We start from the raw sequence: 24,843 nt of genomic DNA, 5'->3' as shown, positions 1-24,843 counted from the left end.
TTTTTAACATGATTCAGTTTCATTCATTTGGAATTACAAAGCTCAAGTACTTTGGGAAGGTTAGAGGGTGTTAAAAGTCACATTGACAGCTGAATAGGGATACCGAGGAAACCTTCTGGTAAACAGGTAAAACCAGTGGAGCCACCAACCAATCAGATGGCTTTATGGTAATGAGAAAGGAGTAGAGAGAGAGCAGGTAGCACAATCTGCACCTTGTTTTCTTTGTGTTCCATGGGCAGACGCTTGAATGTAGTTTCATCTGCATGCAGGTAATATAAATATTAACTCGCTCTTGTATATGGAACTAGTTGTTTTACATGCATGCTATTTGACAATTATTTTATTTTCATCTATAAGCGCACAGTTTTGTATGCCAATTTACAGTAGTTACATATATACAAGGTAGAGTTTCTCATAATTTTCTGAAGCTTCTGCAAATACCTTAATTTTTTTTTTTTTTACATTACCAGGATGTTCAGACAAAGCTGCTCTCATTTGAGGACCACTTTCTACTTCAGCTCCCCACCCTGGTTCTCCATCTTATTGTTATCCACCTCCACTCTCCTGAGCACAGGTAAGAATACAGACACACGGTAATACACTTACACAAACATATGGCCTGTGTTGTTTAGTACGTTGTCTTTCACATCACGGCATTGCTGAAAGCATCCTTTCAGACGTGATCACTGAGACCTTCATGTCTGTTGTCTCTCCTGAGAAATAGGCCTCAGTGGCGTGAGCTTCCCCATGTTGCCATGGCGCTCTCGGTCTGTCCAATCAGACTTTGAGATTACGTTTAGAGGTGATTGTTGACTGTCTAATGTTCCAGGGATTTGGGCTCACGTTTTTTTTTTTCTTCAGGGCGTGTCTCTTGGTGCACTACATTTCAATCTCAATGCAAAATATATTTTAAAAGTTTATTTGCTAAACACAAATAAAGTTATGTCTTTTCATGCACATATATAGAAACAATCAAAACTGGTCAACAGAACACTTGAACTCCTGGATGGCATAATTATGGTTCTGTTTCATATAGCTGACTCTTCAAAGGCCAGTTTGAGTCTAATTTGACGTTATTCATGCAATTGCATTTTTTAGTAAAAAAAAAAAAAAAAAAACCTTACTGGATTTTAGTGGGTTTCTTCAGTCCAGTTTAAAGCAGACAAATTCAAGATCTTTGCGAAGTACAAAAGCTAGTTTCTCCCGTTGAGCTGTAAAATATTGTTCAGGGCGTTGTAGCAGAACCACTGCAAATCTATATGATATTTGATTTGCCAAGAGTTACATGCACACTTAGCCCTCTTAATCGAACATTTTCCGGAGTGCTGCTTATTGAGCTCTGTCTTTATTGTAACAACTGCATGTAATTTGTCTTAAATAGTTCTTAATGCAATTCCTGTAAGTGCTTTCTATATTCCTGTGTGGCCTTCAGCTGCAACTATTATGTTTGTATTTTTGTTATTTCTTAGCCAGAGTACCTTTGAGAAAAAAATCTAAATGAATATCAAATGTTCTTAAAAGTATGTGCACGGAGGCTGTTGTTGAAACCACCAATTGTTTTCCCCGAGTCCGTTGATAGAAGCAGTCTTCAGGCAGTTTTAGTTCTTAGCATATTTTTATTAAGCATAGCATACAAGATATCTTGGAGAGCCCAACATCAACCAGAGGTCTCTTTGTTGGAGTTTAACTTCCCGCTTTCCGGCACACACACTTATACTATAGGAAGAGGCGTTACATATGGTGGGGCGGGAACATTTGCATCGTATGTTTGTCTCAGTACTTTTCCACTGTCCTCCGTTAGACCCACGCCCCCTTTTGTCTGATAGCGAGTTGCACCCCACGTGACCCGCCCACACAGGTTCCTGTTTTCTATGATAAGACAAACAGTCAACACATTCAGTTCCCTCGAACACATTTCATTTCCTAATATGATACACTAGTTGCATCCTGCATTTGGCCGTATTTCATACACGTGATAAGTTCCTGCATAACCAATGTGTTCTACATGATTACAGTCAGTATATATTTTGAGCGTACAGCATATGAGCCCTCATATGCACTAAGCAGATCTATATCCCACACTGTGGCTCAGTGAATGTGAAAACATAATATGTATCACTGACAGTTGATAAATATGATCAATTATTATTATTGATTATTATTAATATTATGAATTAATTTCATGGCTTGTTTAAATTTCATGAGAACTGAGATGCACACGAGGCATGCTGGTGACATCAGAGGGCCCGCAGACCATCCAAAAGGCAGAGGGAGAGAGAGGGACTTTGGGTTGCAACTACACGCCAAGCCCTTCTGACACTGGAGAACTCGACATTGAATGGTCTGTGATCAGTCCTGACACCACACAGAAAGATCACATGGTAAGAATGTTTTACGTTGTACTACAAATGTACATATAGTGTTGAATATAGTGTACAAGGATTAAAACGTATGTGTAATGTATGTTTAAATGTTTGGAAAGAAAACTTGATGTTCTGGTAATGCATCATGTTCGGGTCCGAGGTTCTGTATTATTTTGAACATGTTCTTTGCTAATGATGGTGCCAATAAAAAAAGATTTTAGAAGTAAAGTATTCCTTCACTGTGAGCATTTATTCTTCATACATGTCAAAGAGTAGCCTTGCCTTTGTGTTTTCAGATGGTCTGTTGTGCACTGACTAAAAAGACTCGCAGGCTATGTGAGTGCTTAATTGAAGGTCATTGTATGCTGTCCTTCGCTCCCCCACAAAATTATCAAATTGCGAAGGTCTTTCCTGGAAAGGTCTTCTTATGAACCCACGACAATTTTCTCAGCATCTCTAACATATCTCAGAGATTTCAGAACAAAGTTAGGACAACATGACGGTTAAAAAGCACTTTACAAAACAAAAGTTATACCATCTAATCTATTCAGATTTCACACCTTTTTAAGTTGTTCACTCCGTGTAATGTGGCTGTGCCCCTACATGTCCCTACACAATTCAATTCAGGAGACTTGGGTGTGGATTCACTTTTTTAATTTCACAGGAATTAGTTGTTTATCCTATTTGCCTTTCAAATTAAATGAACCATTAGTGTTGGAGGCTTGAAAGGATGTTTCCTTTACCCTCATCTCTGCCCGTAGAAAGCACAGATTTAATCACAGTCAATACACGGATTGACCAGGTCAAGGCAAGCGACTAATATAGATTATTGCCTCGAGTGCAAAATGAAGACAGGAATTACTGCAGTCAAACAGTACAGTCCCTAGCAGTTCTTAATTTGAAGTTAATTTAAAAAAAAATTAGGAACTCAAAAACAAGCTGACATATGGCACTAGAATGTTATGAGCAACAATTCACCATTTTCACATCCAGCAGACAGGAAAAAGACGCCTTCATCCATATTAGACAGAGACCCATTAGCATTCATTTGGGCTTGTGTTTCTATCCCGCAGATATGCAGCAGATCAACCTGGTTTGGTCTCCACTAATTGAGAAAAATGTCTGGTGCTCTGACTGCATTCCGTACCAGCTAGTTGTTTGTCTGCCTTTTGGTGCTTGGCAGGTTGGATACACCGTCTGTCATTGCTTGTTTTCCCTGAAAACTGCTGCTGATGAGAGGGCACAGAGGGAGGCATTCATTGAGTTGCTGCAAAACTAAAACGATTAGCTAGAAGAACTTTAATGATACGATTTAGTGGCATCTGGTGAAGAGGTTGCATATTCCTACCTCATGCTCCTTTGGAGTATCTAGGAGTTGTACAAAAATCTCAGTGGCTGTGAAACTCATGCAAAACACGAATGGCCCTCTGTAGAGCCAGTGTTTGGTTTGTTCCTTCTGGACTACATGGAGCACCCCATGGAAGAAGACCCACTCCGTATGTAGAAACAAAGGGCTCATTTTCAGGTAACAAAAACACAACTATTCTTAGTCCTAGGTGATTATACACAGATAAAAACATTCCATTCAATTCCATTTCTGCCAACAGATCCCTCTAAATCAGGGATCTAACATGTAGCTCGCAAGCCACCAGTAGCTCGTTACCCGTTGCTTAGTATCTCGTACTTCTCATACATGGACTTACTTCGGCCAGCTGCCCAAATATATTGACAGCCAACCTGGTATATTTGGCAATACATTTTTTTTTTTTTTTAACCTGTCCAAGAAAATGATGTCTCCCCTCGCTCTTCCTCACCTGTGTCTTCTCCGTACTGTGCCAGTGTGACAGAGAGGGGAAAGACAGCTCCACCCTTCATGAAATACACAGAGATCAGAGGACAGAAACTAGCGCAAAGAAACGGGTGCTCACAAATTAGGTAAATAACCTAAATACAATATATTTTGGCTGGACTGCAACAACAGCAGGGACAGAGCAATAAAGCGAGTGTCTGTCACTGAGTGAGTGAGAGATCAAAGTTACACTGCTGTTCGGCTGAATGCCCTGACTTTTCAAGTTAAAAGCATGCAGAAAAAAAGCATGCACATGCTGTTGAATTTGAACTGTTGTGATACAAAATGTTTGTGAAGAGTATCAATTTGTCTTTGTTGAAATAAAAGAAGCTAATTTAGCTGGTTTGGGTGAAGCTCAGCCATGTGAATAAATGTTACTAACACTAAAATGTTACTAGTATCTCGCGGACCCTTTCATTTTGTAAAAGTAGCTCTCAGAGGAAAAAAGATCGGGAGAACCCTGCTCTAAATGCAACACACTCAACCTTTAATAACAATGCAGCTTTAATGTAACATCAGTTTAGTGCCATTCAGAGTCATTTGTTGAATTACACTTCTATTTGTCTTTATTTTTCGATCAGCTTATGTCCTATACCAGTGGCACTGAGTACATCCATGGTGACCACACTCTTGCAAAAGGGCTCACCTTTGCTGCTGGTGACCCCTCCGTGGGTGACGCCTCACTCTCAATCGCTGTGCTAACACCTGCTCATAGCGCCACCTACCAGTGTAAAGTGAAGAAATCACCTGGAGTGGACATGCGCAAGATATCACTGGTTGTAATGGGTAAGACTGGGCACTGGGTTTCGTCCTGGGGTTAACACATGTCACCTAGATGCATTATTTATGCCCACTGTCTTTGACAATATGGTTTTGTTGAGTTTTAGGAGGAGGCACATGTTCTACTTTTACATTTCCTTGTCACATGTTTGTGTATATTACACTTGCAATTTACTAGTATTTTTCTGGGTATCTTTTTTTTAAGACCACTGCAACATTACAACAAGGATTCCTAAAAGATTACATGGGTGTCAGTTTTAACTAATACAATGACTTTGAGTGTGTGCTGTGATAAATGGCTTTTACCAATCAGCTTTTGCTCCTTCAAAGACAAATTCTGTATTTAATGAGAAATTGCTCCTTATTTGTGTCAAATTGAGCAATTTTCTCTAGTACTTAACCCATTTCATCTGAAATAGAATGACATTTCCCTGCTATGTGAGAAGATGTATTTTACTCCATGGGGTAACACACCATAAAAACACATCACCCAAAACTATACTGTTTTTACTCTTTCCAATACAGTTTCCCACAATTAATTATTGTATTGGTACAAATTGCATCACTTGAATAAATAATCTGAACTCAAAGTGCACAATGGTTTGACTTTACCATCTTAGGTGCCGATGTGACCTATGTTGTGTTTGGGCGCTATATAAATACAATTGAATTGGACATCAAGGTGTTCATCAGAAGAAGGAGTTTGTCTTATACCAAGATGATTGTGGTCACGGTTTTTAACCTTTTGAAATAAATGATTTAACGAAAGGCTTTGTCCGAAACTGATGAATGCAGATGGAGCTGCTGAGAAGGGATCTGAGAAACGGCAACAGCCATTTGAAACGACACTTCACTTAGTGCCATTTGTCAGTGTGTTCAGTCTTAAAATTTACCACCAGGGTAAAAGGTATTCACTTGATTATGTCCAATTCATCTAGTTTAAAGACTGGCGTGGAGGACAGTGACGTCACTGGCAGATTTATTCCTTTATGATTTTAGGATTGACTATTGAACAACTATGTTTAGTTTTGTTTTTAAAAAATCATTCAGGAGCCCTCTGCAATCCAAATATAATAGAATTGAATACACGATCAATCAGAGTATAGTATATACAGCAGTTTATATTTGTGATCATGTAGTCATTCTCAGAGGAACTGCTTATTACAGGTGACACAACATTGATTTAATTCCAACTAAAACATGAGCTGTCGTCAATTTTGTTCATTACTGTCTTAAAAACCTGATATTTAAAAGAACTTTGACACTGCTAATGCTAAATTGGGGAGGAAATGAGCAACGCTGTTTTCCCGTAATGTTACATTTGAAATTAAGTCCTTAAAGCTACCTTTGTTTTCTTGTAGAAGGAAATTCTATGGGCACATTTAAGTACTAAATTTGATGTCCTTACCGGAGTTAATGTTTTGCTTTAAAATGAGCCGAACAGCCTACTCTGGCCGACTATGTCCAAACATTACATCCCCAGATCAATTCACCTTCATCAATCCTCATTCTGGTTTATTTCAGCATATTTACAAGCAGCATTCAAAAGTTCCTGTGTTGCAGCTTCATGACTGACTGTGATTTCAAGGGTCTCTGCTCTCATGCTGACTTTCAACACTAAACTCAATGTAAAAGCCGTATCAGATGAAATTCTCTCTGTCTTGATGGAAACAAGCACATTGTTAAATAAATATCCATATTGAAACCTCTCATATCGATAGATGACAGCAACACAGGGAGTCCAGAGAGCCAACAAGTAATTTTATAGATCAGCTTATTTGTATGATCCTGGACAGGATAAGTGATTTAGAAAATACCTGAACGAATGGATTGATAGATTTCTTTGTATTTCTTCTTCTATCATGTAAATTGAGAAACACACTTACATGTGTGAAATCTTCAGATCCTTTATTGTGTAATCAGCCTCCCCCTAATTGGTACCAGCCTCTATCCTCTTTCATCTTTTCAAAACAGGGCAGTATCTTAATGTTTCTGCCTTGTCATCTGTAACTAATCCATCTTTAATTCCACATTGAGTTTGATGATCAGATATTTGTTCATAATCCGAAATGAAGGCATTTCTTTGTTGGATTTCATACATTTTATGGGATCACCCATCTATACAGCCTGAATCAAGTGTGACTAAAGCTAGAATCAAAATGGTTCCTTCGATTTCCTCCTAAAGCTTTCAAGCTATGCTGTTTTATTTTTTGTTTTTAATAAAATGGAATGGAAAGCAAAATTCTTCAATTGTTGCATGATTTCAGTGAAGCCGTCTGTACCTAAGTGCTGGGTGGAGGGAATGGAGCTGGTTGGCGAGGTGGTGTCTCTGCACTGCGAGTCTGCAAGAGGCTCCACTCCCTTAAAACACACATGGAGGAGAGAGAGTGGTGGCCCCGTCCCCACTGCAGCCACACAGAGTAAGTCTGACCTCTACTGATGTCACGACGATACTACACATCAAAGGGTGTGTGTGTGTGTGTGTGTGTGTGTGTGTGTGTGTGTGTGTGTGTGTGTGTGTGTGTGTGTGTGTGTGTGTGTGTGTGTGTGTGTGTGTGTGTGTGTGTGTGTGTGTGTGTGTGTGTGTGTACGTGTTGGGGATTGGAGGCCTTGTATTATTTGATGCTATGTGAGAAAAAAGCCAATGAAAACAATTTTGTTTTTGGATATGCGGTATTATATTCCACGGTTATTTGTCTATAAAAAGTAATCTGTTATTGTTTATGATTATTATTGACATGGTGAAAGATTTAGGCTTAACATTGCATTTTTTTTTTTACTTACTTTGAGGGACACATTTTATCCCTATTTGGTTTTCATTATTTTGAAACATGAAACATTTCCGCAGATGTTCCCAACATTGTTAACTGCAAACTGATTACTGTGGCAGAAAAAAAAAAAAAAAAAACTTTGACTGCATGCACACTAAATGAGTGAAAATCTCTGTAAATACATCTTCTCCTAATCTACATATTCTTCACAAAACAAAGAGCCTCACTAATGTGCACTTTTTACATGTGGAGAAACCACCTAACAAGCCGATGGGATTTATCTTCCCTTGAGCACCTTACAATGCAAGTACAGTATGCATTGCCCGGGTTAATCTGTGTTTCCTCAGACAGCGCGACCGGGGAGCTGAAAATCAGCAACCACTCGCAGAGCTTTGCAGGAATCTACCTTTGTGAGGTGAACAATGCCGTCGGAGCGGAACGCTGTTGGATCAACCTGAAAGCCAACAAACGTAAGATAATACACCCTCCCACAGGACACTGCTGTTCACACGCATGACGCATGCATGAGATCATGAAAGACCCAGATTTTAGATTTCATCCTCTTAAATCTCCTCTCTTTGTAGCCGTGCCACAATCTCCTCAATGCTCCACTTTTCAGGATTTCAGCCACGGTGCTCAGTAGCACGAGTGCGTCATGCTTATTGTCTGACAATGACAGGAGTGGGTCACATTCAGTGGCAAGAAAGGACTTTTTTCACAGATTTTGTTTTGGCCTTGTGCTCTTCATCACAGACTTCCTGCTGTTAAGTCACTACGTTACACGAGAGTGAAGCAGACGTGATTCAGTAGCTTGTCTGCAGTCCAAGGCAGTCCCTTTCTTATAATTGAAACAAGAAAAAGGGAGCAACTGGAAATAACGGCAGTGATTAAATTAGCTTCGTTTAATTTGCGCATCAGTGTGAGTAAAACTTCATTGAAAAGAAAAACTCCTCTAAACAAAGGCAGTCTGAAACCTCTGAAGAGCTCCAAACAAGACAGAGAGCAAAGGTAGAGCAGAGCTGTCTGACAGGGAGTGACTGTGGTGACTGTGAGAGCAGCAGCCGGGGCTACAGTCAGTGATTCAGCATGCCATTACAGAATAAATCATCACTTGGGTTCAGACTCAAACAGGCCAACTGCGTTCTTTGAATCCATAAAATGAGTTTGTCTTTGTATGCCTCATGATCTGTGGAGCAGGCCCCACTTATACATCTTGTTGAGTCCATAACTCCTCCACTCAGTGCTCAGATTTCTGGCTTTGGGTAGTGAATCATTCATTTTCATTTCAAGTGCAGGCTGCTGTCCTGGACCAAAGCTTTCACAACAGAGGCTCAGGAAGCCCAACAAAGGAATTTTATAAAATAAGGACACATTTACTGCACTACTCTCAGTCTTTCTTAAATTATTTCTCTATGATTAGACTTGTTTCTCTTGTGCTATATTAGATAGTTCTAGATTTAGGACAAATTTAAATGAAAAGGTTTTAGGTATGGGGTGAGTATAACAGTCTTTGAGCTGCTCAGAAACATAAGAAATATTAATTTGTATTAGGTCCATACAATTCTCTTAGTCTTAAAGGTTCAGTGTGTAGGATTTGGGGGCCTAAAGATATATACTTTATTAATCCCTCAGAGGGAAATTTGTATGTTACATACATGTTTTATGTACAGGGATACAAATATTGAATATAATTTTTTTTTTAAATGCACATTCTATACAATACAATAAGATAAAATAATATGAAATAAACTAAACTAAACAAAACTAACCTAAACCTAAACAACAGTGCAATGAATTAGAATAAAACAACATACAAAATAAATAAATAAATAATAAGTAAATAAATAAATAGAAATGACCATAAACTAAGAAGTGTTGTGTATTCATTACCTTAGAATGAGCCCTTTATATGTACATAGCGAGCGGGTCCTTTACCACTGAGGCCACCATGTTGCACTGCCATGTTTCTACAGCAACCCAGAGGGACAAACCCAACAAGGGCTCTAGAGAGAGACTTATACGTGTTTACGTTCCCTCAAGGCCACTGTTGATTTCCCTACAAACTTGAAAGGGAAGGGTAAGGGGTATTCAGTTGGTAGCAATCTGCAGCCTCACCACTAGATGCCACTAAATCCTGCACACTGCTCCTTTAAAAAAAAAAAACAATGTCAAATTTACTGTTTTCCATCTTTGTGCTAAGCTAAGCTAACAAGTTATAGGCATCCAGCCGCTTATCTAACAGCAAGAAAGCAAATACATTTATTTTTTAGTACAAAATTCCAATGTAGCACGGTCCCAAAATAATTTACAAGCACAAAAATCATAGTATAGTATGTCATCCAAAATTTCATAGAAATGTCATATTATAGGATTTCGTCCAATATGTGATAAAAAGGTCATACGTCGTCCAAAAAGTCATAAAAATGTCAAAATATAGTATGTCTTCATACTTCAGCATGTGGTCAATCCAAAATGTCATAAAAATGCCGTACTTTAGTATGTTGTCCAAAATATAAAAGAACCATCGCACTATTATGTTGTCAAAATGTCATAAAAGTGTCTTAGTATGGCATGTGGTCCAAAATGTCAAATATTACATACCATAGAATGTCGTCCAAAATGTCACACTATAGTAGGTTCTCGGAAATGTCATAAAAATGTCAAAATATGCCTTCTAAAGAGTCATGAAAATATCATGCCTTCCAAAAATTCATAAAAATGTCATTCTATAGCATGTCGTACGAAATGTCCTAAAAATGTCACACTATAGGCTTCCAAAATATGGTAACGAAAAAGTAATTTGTATGTTGTCCAAAAAGTAACAAAAATGTCATGTATGTCGTGCAAAATGCCGTAATATTATTGTGTCCTCCAAAATGTAAAAAAAATGTCATAATATAGTATGTTAAATGGTCTTCACTTGTATAGTGCTTCATCAACTTACTGTCCCAGATTGGTTTTACACTCATACGTATGTTCCTACACTAATGAGACTGAGCATCTATGTAAGGTGGAGAGGGAGCAGGAGGTGGGGATTGAACCACAAGCTTCCAGTCCAGCCGGCAACCCACCCTACCATCTGAGCCACAGCCTCTGCTGCATGTTGACCAATAAAAATGTCATACTATAGTATGTCGTCCAAAATGTCATAATAATTTCATAGTATAGTATGTCGTCCAAAATGTGATAAAAAAAAGTCATATTATAGGATGTCGTCCAAAAAGTCATAAAAATGTCATACGACAGTATCTCGTGCAAAATGTCAAAATATAGTATGTCATGCAAAATGTCATACTATAGTATGTCTTCCAAAATGTCATGAAAATGTCATCCTAAAAGTCATAAAAATGTAATACAATACTATATCCTCCAAAATGTGATTAAAAAATAAATTTAAAAAAAGTCACTATGTCTGAGTTTCGCATTCGGTCCAAATGTCCAAAAAAATATAAAAGTATAGTATGTTGTCCAAAATGTCATAAAAATGTAATAATACGGTTTCCTATTGACCATGCTCACCAGGCTAAACTTTGCGTTCTTGATTCTTTCCATCTGGGAAACCTACAAACCTAAGGGATCACTGATAAATATCACTGATATATAGCATATATATATACAATCTGTCTGATGGATGATAGGCTACATACCCATACTATTTTGTCACCATGATAATCAATTAGTGTCTAATTACTGTAACTGAATATATCATCCTGGAACTAAATAAAATATACGTGCTCCTTCAGGTCCACAGAGGACAACGTCTCTCCTGATTGTCCCTGCTCATTTGAGCCTCCTGCATATTCTTCATCATTTAATTTTCTTCCATCACAGGTTCAAACACACCCTCATCTTTCTCATCATTTCATAAGTCCAAATCTGAATATCCCTCAATTATCCTGTAAAAAAAACAACTTCTCTGCCTCTGTCCTGTCTCCTAAAACAGTGTAGCGTCATTGAGTACATTAGGCACATGAAGTACATTACGATGGTCTCGATGTCCACTATAAGTGACTTTCATAAAAGGAATATTATTTCATAACACAAACTCTTTCCCTGCTTTCAGAACAAAATATTTGATTCCTGACATTTTAATAAACAAGGACATGTATGAAAACCATTGTAAAGAAAACAATAAATTAACATTATTTGACTTACCTCTCCTCTTTCCATAACATGTGCTTTCTGCTCTGCCGGCCATTTTGGATTGAGATGAAGAGGACGTTTCCAGCATCCTACCTGATCACGCGACATATCGCCAGAAAGGCCAGGATGCTCAAAAGACACAAGCCAATGGGCTGGGTCTCAGGAGGGGAGATGTATATGTGGTTATGCCCATGGTTTGTGCTGTTTATCCTGCTGCAGTATGAATCCTTCTCCACAAAGATACAAACCAGAAGGCAGAGCGTGTCTTTGAAAAAAAAAATCCTTGGTCACTGTGGAGTCAATTGGGTGCAGTTCCACAGTAGAAAAGTCCCCCCACCATGTTTTACTGTGGGTTTGAAACACTGCAGTATCATCCTCTCTCCTTACATGCCCCCTTCTCTTCGTGCCGCAAACCTCAAACTGTGATTGATCAGTAAATATAACTTTTTTCCATCATCCACTGTGAAATACTTGCATGTCTTTGCCCACCTCAAGCCTTTGGCCTCGTTTCCTCTCCTGACAAGTGGACTGAGGAAGTATTGATCGTCTCATAGTGTGGTCACTTTGTATACAACTGATCCAGTTACTCCAAAGTGTTTTTAGAGTGCTCTGCACTGCCCCTGTAAGAAACTTTCAGTCCAGCCATGATTTGACTCTGAGAGAGCCCCTCACTGCTCAGAATAACATTCTGACTTCTGACACTTTCACATAGTTCTGACACCATGTTTCCTACTTTCACAATACTATTTATAAGCAAAGCTATGCAGGAAACTGGAGGCACAGCCGTATTTATTAAAAGTTATACAAGGTTGATTTATTTGAACAAGCTTATGATGAGTCATCTGCATGTTAGCTCATTGGAAGAATAAATGCAAGGACTTTTGTACAAAGAGGTACAAACATTAATTTTTTTTTTAAACTCTATTGCTGGCCAAGAAATAGAGCAGAATAGAAATTTCTTACATCATGATGTCTAAATTGTCAAACTTTCTGAATAAGTCCAGGTTTACATGAAATTTCTGACAGATGTTGATTTTAGAGTATTTTATTTATTTGCTATGTTCATATAAATAACATTTACAGTATGCCTTGTTTTGAACTCAAATTTTAACACTTTAATGTACAGCATTGGTCAAAAGTGACCCGACTAAGTTTATATTTTCAAAATCTTTGCAATATGTTATTTTCATCATTCGGTATTTCATGTATTCCTCAATTAACTACTTTGTGATCATCACAAATCCTTATTTTAAATTTTACTCCCTGTGTTTTTGAATAACAAACATTTTTCTATCACTACTTATAAGGGATTTGCATAGCTTGTGCATCAAAAGGTTAATCCAAAGATAACAAATATACATTTCTCCTTAAAATACTTTACGTGGGCAGTGTATATCCAAAAACTTTGGGCAGGTGTGTTTTTCCTATTTCATGAAAAGTTCTGGAGATACATGTGGAAAGTAATACAACGCATGATGAAGAGTTGTGACAATATGTCAACTTCATTTTATGCAAACCTAGAAATCCAGCACAGCCTCGACAATAGGACCATTACAGTATAATGGATTATTCTCACTGTGTTGTTTTCTGTCACGGAGCTTGTGAGTGAATAATTCCACTCTGGTTTAACAGCTCCAAACAGAGCTGCGGTGATAGTTGGCACCGTTGTGGGTTCTCTGCTCCTCATCTTCATCCTGCTGGTCCTCATCGTGCTTCTTTTCTGGAAGCTGAGCAGCAGACGGCGCAATGAGAAGGAGTTCTCCAATGAGATCAGGTACAGACACAGCAGGGCAGAGTTAAAGGTGGTACATAACTGTGTAGCGGATTAGATTTATGTCCGGGGCACCGCTTTCTGTTTAACAGAAAGACTCAAAATTGAATTTCAATAGGTTGTATAGGTCTATATATAAGTGATCAGTCAACATAGCCTGAACCGTGACTTCTACATTCAGGGATCTCTTTCAATAGCTTCCAGGAAATACACAAAAACAAGTGCTTGGTCTATAAGGATATTTATTGAACAATATTTACACCAAGAATAAACTATATGAATATATATTGTAGTGTATGGATCATGGATGTCATGAACAGGATTTCTGAGCTGGCGGAGTGATGGTGGGCAAGAATAATAGTTAGGTTATTAAAAACTGAGCTAGTTCCTGACAAAAATGAAATATTTAAGTAATTTAGAATTGGATAAATCAGCTATCAGATATCAACCCAATGGATCAAAGTACTCCGATAGATTCTGCCTACTGGAGGGTGGTCCCAGTCCTCCAAACAAGCCTCTTTCCTGCGGTCCTCCATGCAGATGTCAAGGGGCCTGCAGTTTGGTGTTGTGTTGTGGGTGTTCACTCCCGCAGCTGGCGTCCCGTCTAGGCTTCTTCTGCTTGTACCATTGGGTCTTGTTTAGGATCGATGACCAGGGTGCAGTGATGCAACAGCTGTCAGCTTTGGCAAAAAGGATATTCTGAGCTTTGTCCGGGTTGAGAGATGACTGGATTTATCTTTACTAGATTACCAAAAAACACTTCTTGTAAACTCAGGAGAGAGAATAAAACAACGGCGTTGTCGATTGCGGGCGATAATTAAACTTAATTAAAAGTACGCATTCTTCACTTGGCTTAAAGTTTACTTGGGGTTAATAAAAATATAGAGCGTGGTAACTCTAAGACGTTTTAAGGTTGATCAGAATAAGAGCAAAAGCCCATTTCAGTCTGAGGTTTACAATTTGTATGAATGCAGGCCAGAGGCGGGGTCAAGTGTCCGATGACCACTCACTGAGCCGGCTCTGAGAAAAAGGAGAACGCTTCCCTTAAGAAAAGGGATAATTATTATTTTTGATACGGCTAAGAATAAAATTCACCGTGATTAATGTTTCCTGTAACACTTCTTGATATCAGTTACACAAAAACGTAATACAAGTTTATATTGTTAGCCGATATAAGTATCTAAAGACAGGCAGAGAATATGCAGATTAACTATACAAGCAATAAGGCTTCCAAACGTCAATGATATGTACAAGTGTTATTACTTTGCATGAGAAACAAACACAGAATAAATCATTACAAGTGCATTATAGTTCCAGCTTGAATACTCAGTCTGTCATTGTGGAGTTGTAACAATGTTCAACCATAGGGCAGCAAACATTAGTTGTCTGGATAGTTTAATCTTGTGGGGCTGACAGAAGGGTCAGAGGTCAGGTGGTTCACACCATGAAAGAGAGTCAAACCCAAGCTGAAAGGGGAGAAAATGTTTACTCGGCCTGGTGAGTTTAATGACGTGAAAGCTTTTGGGAGTTTACCTGTAGATCTGTGGTGTCCTGCATCGTGAGTTCTTATCACTTCAGGATGACCTGATGCTGTATGTGCTGAAGACAATGTCTTGCTACAACCATGAGCTGCAAGGAGCGAACAAGTCCACGCACACTGTCTGGAGACTGAAAGAGTACAAAACTTCAGCTTCTGTGTTGAGTTTTGTCAGCTGGGTTTGCATGTTTTAATAAAACATCACTGTGTTCTCTTAAACATATTTGTACAGTACATCTGCATAAATAATTGGGAATAATATGTTTTGGGTTTTACAATGAAAAAAAATGAAAAAAGAAAGTGGCAAACTAGACCTCAAAAACATGACACCAACAACTGAACTTAAAAAGACAGAGAGGTAATTATACGATTTAGAACAACACACTTCAAAGTCGTTGAGATAAGAACAGAAACAAAATCCCAGACTTCAATTAATATCAAGCATGTCAGTACAACAAAAAAATACAGATAGAGAAAATCGGTTCTATTTAAGACTCCCTGAGATAACATGAGTCGAGACTGTTTACAATTTTATGATCTAATTCCATTTCTCCACGTTCTTCTATTCATGTAATTATGCATCCACACTCTCATATGAACAGTACGATGCTATCATTTTTAAATCCAAGGTTTTTATGTGAAAAATGCACAAACAAACTGATTTTGTTTAGGTATGTTGATGCAAACACAGTAAAAGTGCCGTCGTAGGATTAATTAAAACTCTCAAAGTCTTCTCTCGTTGGTTTCCTGTCTGTCTTGGAAACATGTCAGGCTCTGTGTTGTCAACAAAAGCACCCCTGGGTGCTGCTGCCATATACTCACTCTATACTGTTCCATTAAATCCTGAAACTAAATTGGAAAGTGCCATTCAAATTCTTCCCAGGTATACTAAATGTAATGTAATGTACTTGTTAGACCGACTTCTCTTTAAGCACATACAACATAGGACAATACAGTGTCATAAATAAATGAATAAAAACACTGATACTATTTTCACATCTGCTACATTATAGCTTCGCATAATGACTAAAAAACATGGGTCAGGCGTCATTGCATCCTTACAATAATGTTGCTTTTGCTATTGCATAAACTTATGTAAAAGCATCTGTCTGTAACATTTCTCTCTTTTTTTTTTTTTATTATAGCAGACCATTAATCTGAAATTCCTTTGGAGCCCAAACCTTAAAGAGAAAAAGAACTGCGAAGAATATCTGATCATTTTGTTATAGAAGAAAGCATTTATGTATGAGATTCAAAAAGTTATTGTCACAGTAATAACTCAACTAATGAGTTGAAAATGAACCATATAAAAGACTGAATTTCTGTAAAAATTCCAAATAGGAGATAGGAGTGCTTATTTAATACTTAAATTCTCAAGCTGTAGAGTCAAAACTGGTCTGCTCCCACTGTAGAGTTTATAATGCAAGGGAAAAATTTAGCAGTTACATAAATGTATTGTGACAGACATTGTGTCTTGTACCTTGTCTGTGTTGTTTTTATATTATTTTTATTTAGTTCGAGAGGCGGCAGTACAGTTTGCCTTCAACCTTGTGAATATATACCTTTTTTCTAACAATAAAGCATTTAATAAATGCATATGAAGATCAGCCTGGGGAACATTCCTCCTGAATATAATGAACCCCTTAGATTCCAATGACAGAGGTCACGTGACAAAACAAAAGACAATCGGCACAATATTCAAAAACTTTTAAGAGGCAAAAATGTATAAATCACAGTAGAACAAAATATCCAATGAAAATAGTGAAAGAAAAAACACAACAAAGAATGTGTTCGCGTTACCACGCAACCATTGCTGAGAACAAGAATGAGTACATACAGTATATATGTATGTATAGCGCACGTTTCAGCCACTTCTGTTTCTGTTTGTAAGGTCATGTAAACATGAGGACATATTTGAAGGCCCTCTGAGTCTTTTCTCCGAGGTAAAATATAGACACTGACACTGAAGTAACACAAAGCTTGGCAGAAACAATTTTGTGAGTTTTCAGAGCCAAAATGCACTCATAAACCAGGAGCAGGACAACGTTTTATTTTATTTTTATTTTTTTAATCATTAACCTATTACTGAGTTACTGGATAGGCACTTTATTTTTATTTTTTTTTTTGTTTTATTTTTTTACATGCGCTTAGTGTTCAGTGCTAACTTGCAAATGTTGCCAATTTGCATGATAACATGACAGCATAGTGACCATGGCAAATATTTGACTTAAGTGCGAGCACCCTAACTTCGTCACTGAGCCCTCGACTGTATGTACACTCTGTATTATGAGCATGTCATCACTGATGGTGAACGATGGTCATCGTGAATCCAAGATGGCAGCATGTCAGTGCTCAGTGTTGTCTGTTTTTACGAATAAGTCTTTTATTTTTAACTTTTCATACTGAACTAAAGCAAAGTATACACATAGTGCCTTTGCAGACTTGATTTCTTGAGGACTATGGGGTCATCTGTTTCCTGGACCGTCTAATCGGGATACACTGCTCCAATCCTCGGGAAATCTCTCTCTTTAAGGTCACCTTGCCTGGCGTCTCCACCTGGCCACGCCACCGCATCTCCTCCTCACCTGTCACCTCTCCAACTCCTCTGCCCGCGGGTGCGCACACACACATACACTTTCTCTCTCTGGACAGAGACAATGGCGTTTCTCGTGGTGCTACTTTGTGCGTCGTTTGTGTGGGACTTAGGAGCAAGCGATCGTACCTGGGTGAGTACATCTAACAATGCGTATTGCCCGTCGGACATTGCTGATGGAGGCACTTGCTTCATGGCTGCAGTACAATCCGTGCAAAACCCCGAAGCAGTCGGCACAGGACATTGACTTTTCAAGGAGTATGCTCAGAGACCTACCCCGCCTCCAAAGCCTTCTGGCTTTAAATAACTTACTTTGCGTGCTGCAAGAGGACTTGTTCGGACTTCAGATATGAAATGTCAAAGGAATTTCCATGTAATGTTTCTAAACAGATGATTGATTGTTTTATTGTTGCTTATATCTGGTAATGTGCAGCCTGACCCTGGCCCTGAGCTGCAGTGTATTCAGACGCCAGCTGATTTTATATATTTGCCTGGTCTACATATTATTCATTTTAATGTGCAAAGCTTGTTACCGAAAATGGATATGATTAGAATATGGGTCAAATCAATAGATGGCGACATCATTGTCATATCCGAAACTTGGCTGACAAAATCAGTTATTGATGATGACATTAACGTGGACGGTTACGATGTTTATCGTGCTGACAGGGCAAAGAAAGGTGGCGTAGTTGCCCGTTATGTGAAATCAAAATTTCTTGTCAAGGTGCTTCTGTCTGAATCGATTTGCAAGCAATTGGAATTCCTGGCAGTGGATGGTGAAATTTCTAAGAGCCTTTGTATGACCGTTGTTGGGTGTTATAGGCCTCCATCTGCTTCAAACGAGGCATTACAGTCACTGATACACCTTTTATCCAGACTAAATTATGGTCAAATTGTTTTAACTGGATATCTTAACTGGAACTGGCTTTTAGGCCTGTGTCTAATGATTTTAAATATTTTTGTGATTCTGTCAATTTTACCCAGTTAATTAATTCACCCACTGGTCCAAATCTTAAGTGCTCTGAGAAATCCACATTAATTGACTTGATTTGAACTAATGTTCCTCATAAATTCTCAGCTGTTGGTGTTTTCTGCAATGACCTAAGTGATCGTTGTGTTGTTGCCCCTAACAGGAACACTAAGGTCCCTAATTTAAAACCACGTATCATTTATAAGAGGAATCGCAAACATTTTAATGAACAAAGGTTTTATCATGATTTGTTTAATTTTAATTGGAGGAGGATAGAGCTGATCCCTGATGTGAGAACAGCCTGGTCTTTTTTTAAATAATGGTTTTACACAAATCATAAATACACACACCCCTTTCAGGAGATACAGAGTACAGGGCCGTGATAAGCTCCGGTTCTCCTCTGATCTTGCAGACAGGATTCATGAGCGAAACCTGGTTTGGGCTAAGGCAAGAACAACTGGTTCTGCCACTGACCGGCTTGTGTTTAGGCAACTAAGAAACACATGTTCCTCTTTTATCAAGAAAGCAAAATCTGAATATTATTTGTCTGTTACTGCTGAAAATGTCAATTATCCGAGGAGATTTTGGAAAATCATAAAATCCCTCTCTGTGAGCAAGAACTCACAAGCTTTACCTGCTTTTATTATGAAGGGTTCTGTCGCTGTTCATGACAAAACGGAGATATTGAATTGTTTTAACAAACACTTCATATCTTCTGGCTCTCTGTTTGACTCTTGTTGTCCAAGGTCTGTGAAACCCTATACTGATGACTCTCCTGGTTAAATAAAGGTTAAATAATAATAAAAAAAAAGTGAACATGCAGATGTTAGTAGCTTGCAATTTTGTAAAATTCCATGATTTCTCTGGAAAAAAAAAAAAAAAAAATATATATATATATATATATATATATATATATATACAGTGGGTACGGCAAGTATTCAGACCCCTTTACATTTTTCACTCTTTGTTTCATTGCAGCCATTTGCTAAAATCAAAAAAGTTCATTTTATTTCTCATTAATGTACACTCAGCACCCCATCTTGACAGAAAAAAACAGAAATGTAGAAATTTGTGCAAATTTATTAAAAAAGAAAAACTGAAATATCACATGGTCATAAGTATTCAGACCCTTTGCTCAGTATTGAGTAGAAGCACCCTTTTGAGCTAGTACAGCCATGAGTCTTCTTGGGAATGATGCAACAAGCTTTTCACACCTGATTTGGGGATCCTCTGCCATTCTTCCTTGCAGATCCTCTCCAGTTCCGTCAGGTTGGATGGTGAACGTTGGTGGACAGCCATTTTCAGGTCTCTCCAGAGATGCTCAATTGGGTTTAGGTCAGGGCTCTGGCTGGGCCAGTCAAGAATGGTCACAGAGTTGTTCCGAAGCCACTCCTTTGTTATTTTAGCTGTGTGCTTAGGGTCATTGTCTTGTTGGAAGGTGAACCTTCGGCCCAGTCTGAGGTCCAGAGCACTCTGGAAGAGGTTTTCTTCCAGGATATCTCTGTACTTGGCCGCATTCATCTTTCCTTCAATTGCAACCGGTCGTCATGTCCCTGCAGCTGAAAAACACCCCCATAGCATGATGCTGCCACCACCATGTTTCACTGTTGGGATTGTATTGGGCAGGTGATGAGCAGTGCCTGGTTTTCTCCACACATACCGCTTAGAATTAACGCCAACAAGTTCAATCTTGGTCTCATCAGACCAGAGAATCTTATTTCTCATAGTCTGGGAGTCCTTCATGTGTTTTTTGGCAAACTCTATGCGGGCTTTCATATGTCTTGCACTGAGGAGAGGCTTCCGTCGGGCCACTCTGCCATTGGGCAGACGGTGGTGCAGTGGTTAGCATTGTCACCTCACAGCAAAAAAGGTTCAGGGTTCGAATCCGGTCCTGGGCCTTTCTGTGTGGAGTTTGCATGTTCTCCCTGTGCTTGCGTGGGTTCTCTCCGGGTTCTCCGGCTTCCTCCCATCATCCAAAAACATGCACCTCAGGTCAGGTTACCTGGCGCCGCGGTCGTGGCAGCCTGCTGCAGCATCTCCCCCCTGAGAGCCCCCCTGCTGTAGTGAAGAAATTTCCCCTCGGGGATTAATAAAATGTATAAAATAAAATAAATAAATAAAGCCCCGACTGGTGGAGGGCTGCAGTGATAGTTGACTTTGTGGAACTTTCTCCCATCTCCCTACTGCATCTCTGGAGCTCAGCCACAGTGATCTTTGGGTTCTTCTTTACCTCTCTCACCAAGGCTCTTCTCCCACGATTGCTCAGTTTGGCTGGACGGCCAGGTCTAGGAAGAGTTCTGGTCGTCCCAAACTTCTTCCATTTAAGGATTATGGAGGCCACTGTGCTCTTAGGAACCTTGAGTGCTGCAGAAATTATTTTGTAACCTTGGCCAGATCTGTGCCTTGCCACAATTCTGTCTCTGAGCTCCTTGGACAGTTCCTTCGACCTCATGATTCTCATTTGCTCTGACATGCACTGTGAGCTGTAAGGTCTTATATAGACAGGTGTGTGCCTTTCCTAATCAAGTCCAATCAGTTTAATTAAACACAGCTGGACTTCAATGAAGGAGTAGAACCATCTCAAGGAGGATCAGAAGAAATGGACAGCATGTGAGTTAAATATGAGTGTCACAGCAAAGGGTCTGAATACTTATGACCATGTGATATTTCAGTTTTTCTTTTTTAATAAATTTGCACAAATTTCTACATTTCTGTTTTTTTCTGTCAAGATGGGGTGCTGAGTGTACATTAATGAGAAATAAAATGAACTTTTTTGATTTTAGCAAATGGCTGCAATGAAACAAAGAGTGAAAAATGTAAAGGGATCTGAATACTTTCCGTACCCACTGTATATATACTATAAAAAAAAAATTAAAAAAAAGGAACTACTCAATAAAAGCTGTGCTGAAGGTTTACATTACGGGCATCAAATAAGCCTTTCAAAACACAACTGGCCTTATTTATAACTGTTAGTGAGGCTCTCCGGCCTCTTTTCTCCTCATCAAAACAAACCACTGGTTGACTGTGAAAAATGGAAATAAGGGTTTATGGAAATGTGGTCTCATCATGGGAGTTTGGTATTTGTAAAAACTATTTATATACACACTTCCACTTGTAAGAGACTGCACTGTTTTTGTACATACAGTATGTTTTGAATTGATAGGATTTTAAAAGCATTTAAAGTACTTATGCAGATGTTGCATTTATATTTTGTATTACAGTCACAGCCTGTTTTGTAAAGCTAAATCGTTTACTCAGGATTTTTTTCATGTAACTTTGAGTCCATGGTTCTATAAATTTAGAACGTCTTTTTTTTTTTTTTTATTAAAGATGAGAATGGAAATATTTCTGATGTGCAATATGCTCGACTATGCTTGATTACGTGCATATTTTACCACAAAAACAATCAAACTCTGCAAATTCCATCACAAGATCTAAATAAAATTTTAAAAAAAAACAGCAAAATCAAGCATTTCTGATGGCAACAATCATGGAAGAACTCAGTGTATTCCTGGAAGGACTGGATGATTTAGATAATCTATATGTTGATATTTTTATACCTAAGTAAAATTGAAGTGCAGTATTACAACTTTGCTGAAAGCGTGCACGCTCTTGCGGCCCAGGTACCCTGGCACACTGGCACTCTGTACACCTGTATGTATTGTATCTTGTATGCACGCAGTGGCATTTCAAACCTCCGTGTCGTAAAACGTGGCCTTAATAAATATATGTTTGTCGTGTCTCTGCGACTCTCCTGACCTGGAACAGCGAAAACCGTGTAACTAGCTGAAAAGGGCATGTGGGACCTTGAATGCAGCGCTGCTCGAGGGGAAATGTTCTGCAGCCGACCTCCCATTCTGACATCTCTGAGAGGATTCTCCTTTTGAGGGAGACAATCTTTACTTGTAAAGTGTTGGGAGTTGCGCTTCACGCGCAGTTGAAAACAGCCTACGTGCTTTCAAAGTAGACATTGAAATGGGAGCAAGTGTCAGTGTGGGACTACAGTGTTATACACAGGAGATAGAGAAGCACTTGAAACCGCAATGCTGATACGGGGTTCTCCATATCTGTGACATACAGAGGTTCAACTTGTGTCACATGAACATGAAATTGCAGAGAAAAGCTTTCAGGAGAGAGATGACCGAGCAGTAATAATTTGATCCGTGACAAGACGTTCCTGTCGGGTACCATTGGGTTCAAAGTAAAAAGTAAACACTCCATATTGGAAAGTTCAGATGAGTCACGCAGACTATCAAATCACTTCAAGTGCCGACTTTCAAATCTACTTAAATAATAATGTTGAACTGGTAGGGAGAATGAAAATAAATAGTCACAAAATAAAATTCAGAATGCTGGCACAGCCATTAATGACTTGCAGCTAATTTTCAATGCATGATAACTGTTTTTAAACCAGCCTTTATGTAAAAAGACGACACAAATAAGTTCACTAGCAGAGCAAAACAACTGTGGAAAAACCGTGGAAATGAGATGCCTAATTGGTGTTTAATTTACTGTATTTGGTTTGTACTCATTCTTGTTCTCAGCAGTTCTGTCTTATTGCATGGTAACGCGAACACACCCAAAGAACATAGACCCAAATAACCAAGACACATTATTTTTCCATTTCAGCTTAACAAAGGCAAATTTATTCCCTTTACCAGCAAAAATCGGAGTCCTTGGACCGCACACGAGCAGAAAATGCCAAAGTCGATCGGGTGTGCAGGTGTTTACTTTGACAGAGGAGCAGATGCAGCTCGTACTGCAAAGTTACATAAATACAGAATGCATAGTAGCTTCTAAGCTTAAAAATTGGCAGCAGAGTGGACGAGAGAAGATTGCACTGTTGCCTCTCGTCAGTGTTTGCAGGTTGAAACCACCGCCGGAGTGAAAAGTATGCTTTCGCAGAAAGTTAAAGCAAGGTCTCAGTGAAAGTAAGCACTCTTGGGAAGAGCCTCCAAATACAACAAAGATTTTTGCTCTTAAACACTGTGCATCCACTGTGGGGAAATGTGGATATACGAACACAGAAGGCAACCAGAACAACATGTTTGTCAGTTTTCTTTCAGTAAATTCAGCAAAAATGCTGCATAATTCTTCAAGGAAAACAAAGCTTTCTGAGGTTTAGCTTCTCAAATGTGTGGATTTGGTGCTTTTATAACAGTGTAAATGAAATACCTTTATTCATAAAATACCAATTTGATTATAAATATAAGTCCTCACAACCCTAATAATTAGCATGAAATGAGTACATTATTCTCAATGCAGCGCCGCTCCAGAGCTCCTTAAATTAGTTGTACAGTTCTAATTTCATACCAGGAGAGTTCAGTTCTTTAACTCAGCTTTTACAGTTCCTTTAAAAGCCATTATACCATTAAATAAATAAAGTGTTAATTCTCAAATAATTTCCTGGTTGGTAAAATCATCAAACTAATTTTTTTTTTAAATGTTTTTTGTCTCCTGCTATTCTGCTGTGATGTCAAACAGGGAGGATGCTCCGCCTCCCGACAGCCACCCGGGCAGTCGCCACACAAGCCGGAGTGCCAGTCAGCGGCCGCAGGTGTCTTACTGTCAAGTGGACGGGACCGAGGTGAGCTCTTTTAGCGAGCGACAAACACACACTCCCTCCAGCAACAGCCGCAGACACACACCGGCCGAATATGACACCACGTACGGATACGCAGTGTGACAGAGCTGAACAGAGAAGCTTTTACCTCCATTGGTAATGTTTGAAGAGAAGATTCAGGAAAGCCTGGACACTTGAAAAGTGATTATTTGGAGCAGCGGCAGTTTTGCACAGAACTTAATTAACTGAATTCAAAGCTGAGCAGTGTGAGGATTTTTTTGATAACATTGTTCAACATAATTGCTTTAAGATAATCTTAGTGACAGGAAGTTCTTCTATGACTTGATTATGCATCATTGTTCATTCAATACGTAGGTGAATGTCAGATATGAACGGTGCTTTTCACACTGCACTTAGCCTCTTAGCCTGAGGCTAAGAGGGCTTTCACATTGGCACATTTCAAAGTGGGCTAACCCCAAATGTAACCTCGGGTTTACTGGCCC

General features: G+C 38.9%; 1 protein-coding gene across 1 annotated transcript; it reads left to right on the top strand.

Annotated features, from left to right (window-relative positions):
- Positions 1–238: 238 nt before the first annotated feature.
- Positions 239–24,463, top strand: vsig8a (V-set and immunoglobulin domain containing 8a). The gene is made up of 8 exons (XM_069705245.1): positions 239–269; positions 471–574; positions 2,206–2,381; positions 4,794–4,998; positions 7,260–7,412; positions 8,111–8,233; positions 13,539–13,680; positions 24,262–24,463. The coding sequence occupies exons 2-8, from the start codon at positions 472–474 to the stop codon at positions 24,461–24,463; spliced, it is 1,104 nt and encodes a 367-aa protein (XP_069561346.1). The 5' UTR covers positions 239–269; position 471.
- The last annotated feature ends 380 nt before the right edge of the window (positions 24,464–24,843 follow it).

The sequence above is a fragment of the Brachyistius frenatus genome, unplaced genomic scaffold (genome assembly GCF_029030835.1).
Source record: "Brachyistius frenatus isolate BFR_SWC_R1_liver_20210118 unplaced genomic scaffold, ASM2903083v1 Contig_3, whole genome shotgun sequence".
Taxonomy (NCBI): Eukaryota; Metazoa; Chordata; class Actinopteri; family Embiotocidae; genus Brachyistius; species Brachyistius frenatus.
This window is presented reverse-complemented; position numbering and strand designations above follow the sequence as displayed.

What these genes read in the sequence shown, in the direction of transcription:
- vsig8a (XM_069705245.1), top strand. Translation starts at nt 472, where the DNA reads ATGTTCAGACAAAGCTGCTCTCATTTGAGGACCACTTTCTACTTCAGC. An exon ending in CTCCACTCTCCTGAGCACAG is followed by an intron (nt 575 to 2,205) that starts GTAAGAATACAG and finishes AAATTTCATGAG; the next exon opens with AACTGAGATGCACACGAGGC. An exon ending in CAACCTGAAAGCCAACAAAC is followed by an intron (nt 8,234 to 13,538) that starts GTAAGATAATAC and finishes CTGGTTTAACAG; the next exon opens with CTCCAAACAGAGCTGCGGTG.